Below are 13,816 nucleotides of genomic sequence, written 5' to 3' on the forward strand. Positions count from 1 at the left end.
ACTTCACGAGAGATGCCTAGCATTTAGAATCCCTTTAGGGAAAAATAGATCGATATCTTGTGCATTTTTACGTAAACATACTGCATTTCAAAAATGGGATGACAAGACGGATGTACCTATTGTTTATTGACTAATTGATACATTAGAAAAAAGTTAGTGTTTTAGGAGAGCAAGTCGTGGCAGGGCAGCCGAACGGTTTTGCTAAATCTTAGATTTATGTACATCCAAGAAAGAAAAATAGAATTTCAGTACATGAGAATTTCAATTTTTTTCTGATAGCACATTGTCAATAATTGATTTTATGGTTTCCATCACAATCAGAGCATGACAATTTGTCTGAGAATTCATCTTCATCTCGCAATCCGGATAAAAACATGAGCATGAACTTAGCGAGGCACCACTCTCCGATGATAACATAAACAGGTGCATATTTTGTTGCTAATTTGTTGCTAATTAGTTACGGTAACTTTGAATTTGTTGCTCAACCTTGACCCACCCTAATTTCCATGAAAGGTAAATCAAAAATCGATTTTAAACTTACTGGCTTAACTGGCTCAATTCATAACTTCTCCAATTGTACAATTTTTCAGCAGCACCATATATATATATATTTTTTTTTTCTAAAATTTTTAGTTTCTTTTACATAACATATAAAAAAACTAGCGAAGTAAAGTTTTTTTCGTTTTTAAGTTATAATTTTTTGAAAATAGCAAGTCTTGCATTTATGAAGTTTCTATTTGCAATTTTCAAAAGATTATTACTTACAAAACGCAAAATTTCGCTTGGTTAAATTTTTTAAATATTGTGTCTCTATCTACGAACCAGGAAAACCGATAAAAACATATAAAATTAACGTTCTCAAAAATTCAAAAAAATTGGCTTAGTCGTTCAAAAGCCATGATTTTTCAAAAATGGGAATTGTTGATAAATACATGACCTAAAATTTTAAAAAAATTGTAGCTCAAAAACATCTTACGTATTTTTCCTTGAAATTATTGACATTTCTAGAACTGTTCAAAAATTTAAAAAAATGTATTGGTTCAATGATTACCAAGCTATGAATTTAAACAAAAAACAGTTTTTCAAAAAATCGATTTTATGATTCAGCCTAACATGGAAGAGGGTCACCTTAATGGCAAAATAAAAAAAAAAAATACGTCGAATATTAGTCAATGGAGAACGATTGTACCAAATCTTACGAATTTCTGAGAGGTCGTATATCTTTTTCTCCTGAAATTGCTGTATAAACTTATTCGTTTCAATGCGAAATATTTTTGCGAAATTATTTTTTTTTATACAATTTTGTTTGGCTTAAAATGGGCCAATCCTCCAGCTTTCCATAATCGAGCTTTCCATCTTTCGACGGTTGCCTCGAATGCTTAGGAAAAAACGAGTTTCGAGGACAAAACAAAACCACAAATGATGAATGTGAATAGCAATCTTCTCTATGGCATTAACAGACCGAACATCGTGCAAATCGGCTCTGTTTAAATGGAAACACAAACACATTGACCAACGAAATTTCTATGAAAACCGTGAACTACAGCCATTATTATGGCAAGGTCGCAACTCTGGTCAGAAAACTGTAATGGTTGCGGTTAGGCATTCTTTACGGTAAAATGCCTTGTCTACTGTTACGGTAGAGAAGAAGCGTTGGATTGTTCGACAACAGCTGCAAACTGCCTGTCAAACCGATTATTTTTTTGTGAAACTTGGCTCTTTTCTTGGTCTTGATGAAAATATTAATTGAAAATATGAGTAGTATGAAAAGACATTTGGGAAGCTGCTTAGTCTTTCTGAATATAATTTTTCATCGGACATTATTACAAATGTGCGCGAAACAACTTCCGAGCCCTAATTGTGGCCGCCACATTATGTTTATCATTACGGTTCGGTAGTTTTCACCTTGAACGACTTCATACCTTGCCGGTGCTTGACCTTTTTTATTTTTTTCTAGCTAAAGTATGTACCGAGAGATCTGGTTTCTTCTGCAATATTTGATTCAACTTCCGAAGGGTGTTCCTTAGATCCGATTTAGCTCCGCTTCTAGCCTTACTGGCTACGTTATGGACAGTGCCAAGATTTTTAGCAAATTTTCTTACTGACAGATCCGGATTTTCATCTTAATCCAAAAGCTTGTAGTATCACCAAAAATGAATTCTACACAATGAAAAACATATGGTCACCAGTTTGCCAAATATTCCACGAGTTGAGGAGGTAGTTCCCGAAGAAATACGCATTTAGGGGTGTCCAGATTTTGTCGCAAACATGCCCTAGGCATTGTTCGTTATTGATTGTAATTTCGATTACCATTGATGTGATAACTATAGTTTTATAAACTTGAATCGTTGCGTTGAAATATTTCCTAGCAGTAGGTGTAATAATATCGAAAATCTGTTTGAAATTGATTCTGCTGTAGATGTTCGAAACCGGTTTCATATGGAAAACTAAGACGTCGTTCTACGTCAAAACTATTCTACACAATGAAGAATTTAGAGGGGAAACATATCCATTTGAACTTTCAGTGCCGATTGCTTGCTGCTGGCCTTCAGAAAAAGAATTTCTGATTCGCGCAAAATTTGCACGCTGGATTTCATACGTGATGAAAGTTTCTTGAGGGTACTTGTATCATAACGATATACGAAGGAATTTATTTAAATGCATCCACATGCTACGAATACTGATTCAAAAATCACGAAAGATAGATCGAAAGGGCTTTCCAAATTTGGGATAGTCAACATACTACAGTGAGTTCTTGTTATTTAACAAGTTTCAAAGGATTTGACCATATTCGCCAGATTCAAGACAGCTTCGATTATCAGTACTGAAAGAGTTTCGATGATGGACTGATCTATCAACTTTTTTAATTGTTGAATCAACAGAATAAATCGTCTCGCTATATTCAATGAACTTTATTGTGGAGCTTCGACGAACATGATATTTATGAGAAAAATTTTTTTTCGATGAACTACTGTTTTGTCTTTCGATTTCTCGACTACTATTACGGCGAGGTTATTGGGTCACAGTTTTTCTACGATAGTTTATACTATTAGATTGCTGTGATTTTCCTGATCTGATGACCTAACAGAAAATAAATTTACTAAATTCGTGACCAGCATATCAGCCGTAGCCGTAGTTATTTCTTCTTTTGGGGGCCAGGCAGTCTCACAGTCGCCTTCGCGGATAACACAAAGGGTGCGAATAGTTCGTAGGTTTTTGTTTTATGTTTAAGGGTTTAGAGTTGTTGGATTTTTATTTTAATGTGTCCAAGAAAATGTTGAATCACTCAATCCAAAATTCAACAATTATATGACATATTTCGGTTAAATTTTTTTTTCTACTAACCGAATCGAGGACCGATGGAGATGGACAAATGGAGTTCGATCGTAGCAGGCGTGCATGTCGGTCACGAACGCACTCCGCTCGCGTGAAAATTGTTTTTTAATATTTTTTGGTTCGGTTTTATATAGAAAAAATCAAAGAAAAAATTGTTGGTAGAATTAATTTGTTGGGTTTTGATTTATCGCTTCGTGTTATGCTCGAACTATGCAATATTCAGACCAACGGAAAATATTCCAGTACAATTTTTCGATGCCCCTGGGTCTGGTCATGTATTACGACTAAATTGAATCCTGCGTCGTACAATGAATCATGGTAGTTTTTAATTATTTACTTAACATTCCCACAAACAGGAAAACTTTTATCATAAAATCGACACACCGTGGTAGATACTATTATGGGAAAACCAAAATTGCTGATAATAAATTATCAGCAGCATGAGTACGAACAATGGAGAACAAAATACTAAAAACCTTCCAACAACATCCTCCGAACAAATGTATGTAAATTAATCAATTAAGAAGGGGCACAGCACGCGCCAACCTAACCATGTATTGGCACGATTAACGGCAGAAAAGGATTCAGTTTTTCCCCCGACACCTCGCCACGCTTTGGAAGTGAAATAATTGATTTATGAAACGCGATAAGTTGGCACAAGCAACTATCAATCGCACCAGATCAAGATTGATTTTTTTCTGTCTTCACACTTTGATAACATCCGTTATCATCACCCCGTAAAGGTGGCGGACAGCCGGGAACAGGTAGGTGTGTTAACAATGCGTTAAATTGTTGTATGCTTATTTTTTAATTATGAATTATCAATTAGCTTGTTCAGGTCAGACGGGTGAAGTCATAAACGCGATAATAGTGGCAAATAATAAAAACAATGGTGTTAATGATGATGATGATGATGATGATGATGATGTTATTTGTCTCGATTGCTGTGTCAAGCTGCCATTTAGTAAACAAATTTGCGAATTTTACGGGTCAGATAGAGTGTGTTATTGCGAAATGAAGGGATCCATTGAAAGGATGGCAAATGTACTAATATTATGTTCATAAACGCAGCCGTTTTATAATTGAGTTTGAATTAGCAAAAGTAAAGCTGCTAATTTGGCTCTGTTTTCCTACGACTGAAATAAAACAAACGATTACAACTTCAGAATCAGCAGATAGCTAACCTGATGAAGACAAACAAGGTCAGTCGAATCTTTCGATTTGACGACATACCGGCCACCATAAATCTACCCAACCCGGAAGGCACCAAAAACAACAAAAAGCACAATAACTAACCACAAGCAAATTTCAACTAACGTTAACTAACTGGTGGAACTAGGCAGCATTTCTCAACAACAAAAATTGATACTTAAGGTTCTTCAGATTTTAGTTGGGACTTAATCACCGAGTCATACAATCCCAAAGCACAAGAAATAAAACCTAACAGCTTAAAGGCCTTGGAAATCATTAAAACTTTCCCGAGAAGTTCACGTTTCCGTACATGCTAGGCAAAATTCTACAGTCGAATTCAGCGAGTATTTGCGAATAAATGACCATTGGCATGGCACCAGCTCACGAATAAGCTGTTTCTGCAAAAATATCGTGTCTTCTTCATATTTTACTAGCTTGAAAAAATTTAGATCATTGGTATAAGATAAAACTTGATATGGTCCTAAGTGACTACCTTGATCGATTCCAAAATTGACGGCGAAAGAATGTGTTCAATTTCCACTGATATCTAAGCTAGTTGAGTAGAGATCCTCAGTACTCAAATTAATTGAGTTCAGCAGTTTCTTTTTCTAAGGGATTTTCAATAACCAACCAAGCAAAGCAAAGTCTTGGCATTAGATTCCTTTTGTGGAATTTGACCTTTCTGTTTCAACAGACTTCGCAACCGATTGATAGAATACAGAACCATTGCATGGCTAGTACTACGATCCTACTGACACTCAGAATCCTTCCAGGTTGGGGCTCGAACATACGGCAACTGACTTGGAAGACCAGCGCCCTATTCATTGAACCCCCAACACCGGCTTTAAGTTAACAAAGCACCCTTACTAAATAATCTAAAAGACAAATCGAAACCCAGTAGATCATTTGTTGCTAATTCGTTACGATAATTTTGAATTTGTTGCTCAATTTATTTTTTAGAACTACTAAAAAATACTCAATAGGCATCATAAATGTCTAGCTCTACACTATATGGGGCCGGTTGCCAATAAAAAATTTCCAAACCAGCCGCGCTAGATTTTTTGTCACTTTTGAAAGCTTGTAGCTCTGTATTAACACATGGGCTGAAAAGTCCCGGGTCCAAGAAAGAGGACCAAATTTTTTGGTTCAAAATTACCTTTATTCATCAACGTAATCTCCATCAAGAGCAACGCAAGCATTCAAAATAGGCCTCAGTTTCAGTGCTAACCTCTTCATTCGTGCAAAATTTCTTTTTGACGAGCATTTATTCCTCAGATCTGCGAACAGCCAGTAGTCGCTGGGAGCAATCTGAAAGTTAAATTTATGTAGTTTTACCATTGTTTTGATTGACTTGTGACACGGTGAGTTTTCTTGATGAAACAACTTTTGGCATTAAAAATGCCTTACTCTTCACTATACGGGGCCGGGTGTCAATTAAAAGTTTCAAAAATAGCCGCGTAACCTTTTTGTGTCATAATTTTGAACGTTAATAACTCGGTCATTTGTTGATGGATTGTTATAATTTAACAACCAATCGATTCGGAAACTTTTAACTTAAACATGTATAACGACGTCGTTACAGTATTTCAATAGCATACTATTGAAAAAATGGTTGGAATCGACCTATGTTTTCATCCACCAATCCCTGCTGTACAAAATGACGTCAACTTCTTGTTCGGCATAGGAGGCTTTGCGTCATGCATAAAAAACACCGCATCGTTCTGCGTAGTATGAAGAGAAATCTATAAATATAGGCTGCACAATATTTCTTTGCCTAGTTGATCTTTGACTGCGAATGAAACAAGTAGCTCGTCCAGTGAGCTGATGACTGGATTGTATATGCGTTCACTTGCTGGATTGTCGCTTTTGCATTATGTGTTGGTGAAATTTCCTGCTGTCTGCACAACACCGCTTCGTGTTCGCTTGAATATCTTATATATCATCTAGCTATTGAAGAACCGAATCAGCGTGGTTATCGGTTCTTTTGAAATATCCCATGTATTTAGCAAATTGTTGGTCGATTTTGCCATTAAAAATGCTTCCCGAGGCTGGGTGTCAAATTAAAACATGCAAAACTAATCGCGTAACATTTTTCTGCCATAATTTTGAACGCTCATACCTCAGTTATTTGTTGATGGATTTATATAATTCGATTCGGAAACATTCCAATCGATTCGGAAACATTTAACTTAAACTTATGAGAAAACGTCATTTGAATATTTCAATTGCATTCCATTGAAAAATTTATTTGAATTGAGTATTTTTTTTTTGGTTCTCTGGTAACTATCAGGCTAATTTGGTATTATCGGCAATAGATCTAATTCGGATCTAATTTACAGCGCTTGTTCCTCGATGATTTGTTAATGGATTTTCCTCATTTAAATGATTCCAAAGCTTCAATATTGTAAGCTTAAAAATGTTTTAATTTGTCAACGGATCGGTTTGCATACTTGAATCTCCATTCCCATACGAACAAAACGTGACAATGTGACTGAACGAGTTGTTGTCCCACCAGGAATTAAACGCTTCAAAAGATTCAAAATTAAATTCTGAAACTTATCTAAAAGCGGCCTCCTCGGTTTGGTAGTATAAATGAGTTCCACAGGCTCACATATACAGTACAATTAGATGCAATATCATATAGTATCAAAGATAAACTAAAGGTAAGTTTACTTGCGATTTTACATGATCAAAATTGAATATAATTAATTATCAAAAAAGAATCTAATTGTCAATTTTATCATTCGCTAACAATCTAAGCGCCTCAACTAGAGCAAGTTTGTAATTAGTCAATTGAAAAAGTTTTTAGTTTAGTGTATCATCATCATTATCATCTTTATTTTTGTATTTATTACGAAGACCCTAGAAACGTTCCATTTTTAATGTTATTGTGCTCGGTCGTGTCTTGAATACAACCCTCTAATTTTTTTTTTCTTTGTCGCTCCAATAACGCTATATAATGTTCACTGTTAATGGTGTTTTTCTTTCTTAAGATAGTCGATAAATATTACACCACGCACATCCCGAAATACCGAAGCCATTACCTTCCCATCCGATTGTTGTGCTCTCTGGCGCTTTGGACGAGGTTCACCAGTTACTGTCCACTCGGATGCGATCATTTTGATCCATGTTTCATCCATTGTCACATATGACGGGAAAATTTCGGCCAGTTGCATTTTTAACCTGTGTCTGTCGTTCGCTAAAGCTCAATAAATTTGGTTATGTCTCTGACATTATCCACCCTCCCTTTTTCTATAAAAAAAATTAAATCGATTTTCGAAATAAATCAATGCAATTCCACCCACTGTGTATCGCACCACACTCTGCAATAAGTGCTATGAATTTCACTAAACGTTTTGTCTGGGTGTAATAATAGTAATCTTCTTCTATTCAGTGTGTCACGAGTGGTGATAATCTACCGAACGTGTGAAAGAGGAAAGCACGAGTTTGGTGATCGTGGTAAGCCTATATTTAGGGGTATTCAAGCTGTTTTTTGTTGTTGTGTGTGAAATGACATGTTTTGGAAAGCGGGAGTACTTTATTAGAATCATTTAGGCGGCTTTCTTTCTCTCCGACTAGACCGAACCTTATTCCGAAATTCTCGGAACAGCGGTTCCGAACCTTCCCATCACGAGTATTACAGTCTTAAATCGTAACTCACCTTTAAACACTTGACTTAATTGACCAGCCACCGGTGCACCATTTCTGGATTTTGCCATTTTCTCTCCTTGCAATCTGTCCTTTCCTCGGCGGCTCTAATGAGTGCATATATCTTAATGAGCGGCGGTATACACTTTCCCCTCCCCCTTTCGTTGCCTCATACGACCTCCCCTCTTCCACTAACGCGTTTCTATTTGCAATGACCGTGTGGCACTTGAACAACCCAAACGAGAGTGATTTTTTTTCTTGCGCCTCAGGATCATTTTAGAACGAGAGACAGAGAGAGAGAGAGAAAAAAATCCTCGCTAGTTTAATACGCCAATGCACTGAAGTTGGCTGAAAGCTGCGGTTATTTTTTCTCTCTGCAATGATACATTGCACGATGGCATTGGCGGTAAGGATTTCGGTATTATGCATAAATTAGAACAGTCTGAGGAAAATTTTCACACGAAATTGTTTTATTTTATTCAGCTGTGATTCGCTCCGTCTGACTTTTGGATGTCACGCGGTTCGGGACACTGACTTCACTTACGTAAATTTCCAACGCGACGAATTGCACGGATTCATAGTTTGACTCGTTTTTATGCACTCGCTCATCACAATCACGATCCAGTTGGTTGGGGATCAAAGGAAAGTTATATCTAATCTGCTTAGCTACTTGTTTTTTTTTCTATTTTGTCTGAGTATGTACATTTGTTGGGATTTTCACTTCTGCTAGTTGTCTCATCGTGATTCAGTTCTTTACTCGCACGATAAATGCTAAATTTGACTAAAGAGATTTATTTTATGGGTACGAATTCAAACCCGAAACATCTTCTCTTTGTAGAATAAACGACGTCAAGGGGACAGGAAACATGCACCCCCTTTATTTTCCTCATACATTAATGACACAAAGTCAGTTCAGTCCGATGTTCGGAACACAAACTAGTACCGAATAGGGATTATTACCGGAATGTTCTCCTGCATCCTGACTGGTTTTGATGGATGTTCGCCTTAATACTCATGAACACAAACACGTCTAACGAATACAGTCTATAGCTTTCCATCATCGTCGATCCGTGGCACGGAAGCAAACGTACCATTGGCTGCCTTACGAAACGACCCAGTGTCGGTTGTCGTCTGCTTGTCGACCTCACCAAAAATAAGAGGAAAAAAAAACGCAACAGGATCGGTTAACAGTTTCTCGTCGGATGGGAATAGGGTTGATGATGCATTGAGTACGTGACCGCCTTCGATGACAGCAGCAACATCATCATCATCAGCAGCAGCAGTAGTAGGACGGAGCCGTTCGATCGGAGGTCTGCAAATAGATACGAAAGGTGGGCTTGTATTGCACTGTTCTATCTATCGACACAGGTACATTTCATCGGGAAAGCTGGAATTAGATTTGGCAATGAAGCACGACATAAATCAACCAGTTTCATCTTATGCATTGCCATTGGTAATGGTGATGGATTTTTATTTGATCGTGTTTGCATTGTCGTTTCAATGGTTTTATTGCAAATACACACTGTATGAAATTTGTCAATTTTTTCGGAACGAAATGTTCTCTAATCTCTGTATATTGTCAATCAAAAAGTTTACGTATTCAAAAAAATGTAACGTCACTAGAATACAGTAAAATTATCAAAGGTTTTCGATGGCTGCCTTGTACACTTATAGATTCGGATATGCCATCGGATCGATCAAAAACAGATAACTTCGAGGCATTTCTTTCGGAGAATTTATACCGCACTCTATTTTTCATAAATTTGTGCACGTTGCTTTAATTTTTACTTTTTCCATTTATGCAATTATTTCAAAACTAAGCAATTTAGCCTAGTTCGTCAAGATCGAAAATCTCAGATCCAAAAATCGGTAAACTTCAGAAATTAATTAAGATCAACGACTTCGTAATGAAACATACATTGGTCTTAGACTGTTTAACGGATTTCGCAGTTCTGAACTCAGTCGCAAATTTTCCATGCTTCGTTTATGAAGTTACTGAAGTAAGTTTTCAGTGTTCTACAAAAGATGGCACCACCTGTTGATTCCGAACATGCATGACAGATTTCATGTATCATGTCGTATCGTAAATTTCTCTCAGTATCGTAATTGTTCTAGAGGAAAACCATAGCCAGTTTGGAGCCAAATATACGTCATTCACGAGTAGTTACGCTTACATTCTTGAATATAAAAAAAAACTGCGTCTTTGGTTTATCATCTACTTCTGGAAACGTGGTGAAATATATTGGTAAGTCTATGAGTCTTGAAACGTTTCGAATTTTGACGTCGTTGCAAAAATCCGAATATTTTTGAAAATGTTGTGAATGAAATTTAGAGATTCACTAAAACAGTATCATTGCCAGACACCGAAAAATATTAGAACTGTGTGCTGCAAACTGCTTTCGAGTAGTTAAACGACCGAACCAACCGTATCCAACCAATTCACTCGAACTGTGCATTGGAAGAAAAACAGCTTTAGTATGCAACCAGGCGCTAGATCATAGTTTTTCTTCACGACAACGCTCGGCCACATATGGTGGTTTCGTTCAAACCTTCTTGATTGGAAGTAGATGAGGTTTAGGATGCCAATCGGATGAATGGAACATGAGTGGCAGTAGAATTTCTACAAAGCGTTAGTTACTAGAATATTTAGCACCACAAAAAAGTCTATTAAAAATTTGAGCTAAATCGGACTTAGAAGAACGGACAACGTTTGAAGAATTTCTATCTAAAAAAATCCAGAGGTACGTGAAATTTCGAAGTCGAAATTTTTCTTCAAGGCAGATGTCTCAGAAAATTTATGGTTATGTTAAACGTGACCAAATCAATAAAATGAATCCTGTTTTAAAAGGTGTGGTATGAGTAAAACCCTGAAAATTGGAGTAAACCTTATTCATAGTGTATTTTTTTGTACCCATTAGATTGAAAAAAAAAACTACTTAAAATAAAAATAGAGAGGCGCTTTAGGTTACCTTTTTACACTGGAGTGCCAATAAAAAAAAGTCACCTTTAATTTAGTAGAACGGTAGTGCTCGAATGATTCAGCACTTTCAAAGGAGTTCCTTTTGCAAATCGGATAACGGGTATGGCAAACTTTCGATCTTGAGAAATCACCAAAACATGAAATTATCAAAATGGAAGTTTTTTTTGGATGCCAAATGTCTTAAAAAATTTGTGTCTTAAACTTCGTTAAGTGGTGTCAACCCGATAAAAAAAAAAATGAAAAAAATTGTCTCCCTGCTTGAAAAAAATGTTGAGATTTCAGAAATCAGATTAGGTTGTGGCTTAATTTAGCATCCTGCCACTACGCGCGAAACGTGTTGAAGTGGTATCGACCCAATTTTGTACTGATCAAATTCACCGAAACTTTACTCCTTTGAAACATTCTGTTTAATTGCAAACATCCTAAAATTATTCAAACAGAGCTGAAGTTGGAGAACATTTAGCTTCAAACAACAAATACACTGAGAAAATTGCCTGTACAAAATTTTATGTGTGAAGTGAAAAGAAAAGTGCGAGCATTCGAGATGGAGCACAAAATTTCATCGAATATATGTGTGTGCCATTTGGATTGAATACTATCTCTAATTTACTTTTCCGGAATAAATTTGGTGGATTGTCAACGTTTAACTGTTGGTCGGAAGCAGGGATGAATTTTCGTGTAGTGAAAAGTATTATAAGCTTTCAGTCGGAATCCAAACAATAAGAGATTTGACGAAAAAACTGCACTTGAGTAACACTTTTGTGCAAGACGTGAAAAAAACGCGTATAAAGTTCAAAACGCACCGAATTGCTATGAACGGTAGAATATGGTGGGGAAATCATGTGCACGGAAGCTCTAAACAGAGAGATGTTGACAATACCGAATTGTCTCATATTGGACGACGAGACGTGCTTCCAAGACTCCTGTTTTTCACTGCCACCATCATAAGTGTTATATCTTAAAAACACGTTGGAAAGCAGAAGATGTCAAAGTTTTCCAAGAAAAATACATGATTTGGCAATCAGTTCGCTCATGTGGAAAGCGAAGCACTCCATTTATGACTACCGGTTCGATCACAAGGTACGTACACATGAAGAAATGCCTCCATAAGCAATGGTCCTACGCTTTTTTTGGTCGGATTTAGCCTCGTGTCATTACTCAAAAAATGTTTTGGACTGCACACTATGTCATGTAATGCTAAAACATTTGGCATCAACAAAAAAATTCTATTTCGGAAATCTCAACAATTTTCCAAGTCCCAGAGAGTCAAATTAAAAAAAATATAGATTACGTTTTAGGCAATTCTAAAGCGTTTGTCATCATTTTTTTTTAGATTTTGGAAACCTGAAAATTTTTCTTAGTTTCAGAAAGACGATTCAAGAAAAAAAAGTTTCTCAAGATGACACTAAAGCTCGAAAAAGAGGGGTGGGTAATGTCAAAGACATAACCGAATGACGTGAATACGAATAAAATGAATGGTTCAATTTCTTTGATGTTAATGGATTTAAATTCTGAATCCCGGAATTGTGGACCTAAATTATGGAACTCAATTTTGATGCTAGATTCTGGAACCGAATTCGGAAACTGAGTCCTAGAACTCAATTCTGAATCTAGATTGTTGAACTGATCACTGAGCCTGAGATCTGGAACTAAATTCAAGAGCAGGATTCTAGTTCGAAACTGAATTCTGTACTTTAATCCGGTTCAGGATTCTGTTTTCGAATTCGGATCCAGAATTCAGCTTCCAAACTAAGTTGTATAATCTAGATCCGGAATTAAGTTAAAAAATCTTCAGTATTTAGTCCCTGAATTCTGTTACAGTTATAGAATTGTGAAAGTGAGTTTTGGATCCTAATTCTAGACGAGCATTCTTCAACTGAATTCTAAATCTGAAAATTAATTCTGGAAATAAAACTGAGTTTTAGATCTGAATTTTGGTACTGATTTTCGGTCTGCAGTTCCAGAACTTGAGGTTCAGAACTCAGTTTCCGAAATCTGAGTTTAATTTATAAGTCTAAATTCTGGATAGAAGTTTTGGAACTGTATTCTGGTATAAACCTCAATTTCAATTCCAGAATTCTGTTTCAAACTTCAGATCCAAGTCCAAAAATTTCTTTGCCGAATTCAAGTTCCAGAGTGTAGGTCTAGTTCCAAAATCCTGATCTCAGTTTCAGTTTTCGGATCCAAAAAACCAGCTTCTAAGCTTAGAATCAAATTTATAAATTCGGTCTAAGTTCCAGAGTTCTGGTTTTCAATTCTGACACTGGATTCCGAACGAAGAACTGTATTTTAGATCTGGATATTGAAAATGAAAAAAAAAACTTATCACTCCTCCAGAGGGTAAATTTTAAAAAGGCGAGTAAAGTAAAGTAAGACGTATTCACGTCAAAAAATTATTTTTCGAGATGACACTAAATCTCGACGTTCCATGCAATATTAAGACTCTTGGCATCAAACAAAATTTCGATTTCGGAAATTTTGTGATTTTTAATTTATTTCTCCTTATCCGATTTAGCTAAAAAATTTCATAGGGACTGATGATTTTTTGATGTGCTTAAACTATTGAGCAATATCGCTTAATGATGTTAGAGATGACTTTAAAATATTGGCACCCTACTGTATATTCTCAATGGAAAGGTTTGTACAAGTCTGATTCAAAAA

At 36.2% G+C, this 13,816-nt stretch overlaps 1 protein-coding gene across 5 annotated transcripts in view; it reads right to left on the reverse strand.

The window, feature by feature from the left end:
• Window positions 1-8,622: 8,622 nt before the first annotated feature.
• LOC131429972 (suppressor of lurcher protein 1) overlaps window positions 8,623-13,816 on the reverse strand; it is a 66,559-nt gene continuing 61,365 nt past the window's right edge. For all 5 annotated transcript variants that reach the window (XM_058594555.1, XM_058594565.1, XM_058594534.1 and 2 more), the window contains exon 9: window positions 8,623-9,487. In XM_058594555.1, the coding sequence (XP_058450538.1) occupies window positions 9,360-9,487 (128 nt within the window). In that variant the 3' untranslated portion in view covers window positions 8,623-9,359. The remainder of the gene's footprint in view (window positions 9,488-13,816) is intronic.

The sequence above is a fragment of the Malaya genurostris genome, chromosome 1 (genome assembly GCF_030247185.1).
Source record: "Malaya genurostris strain Urasoe2022 chromosome 1, Malgen_1.1, whole genome shotgun sequence".
Classification (NCBI taxonomy): Eukaryota; Metazoa; Arthropoda; class Insecta; order Diptera; family Culicidae; genus Malaya; species Malaya genurostris.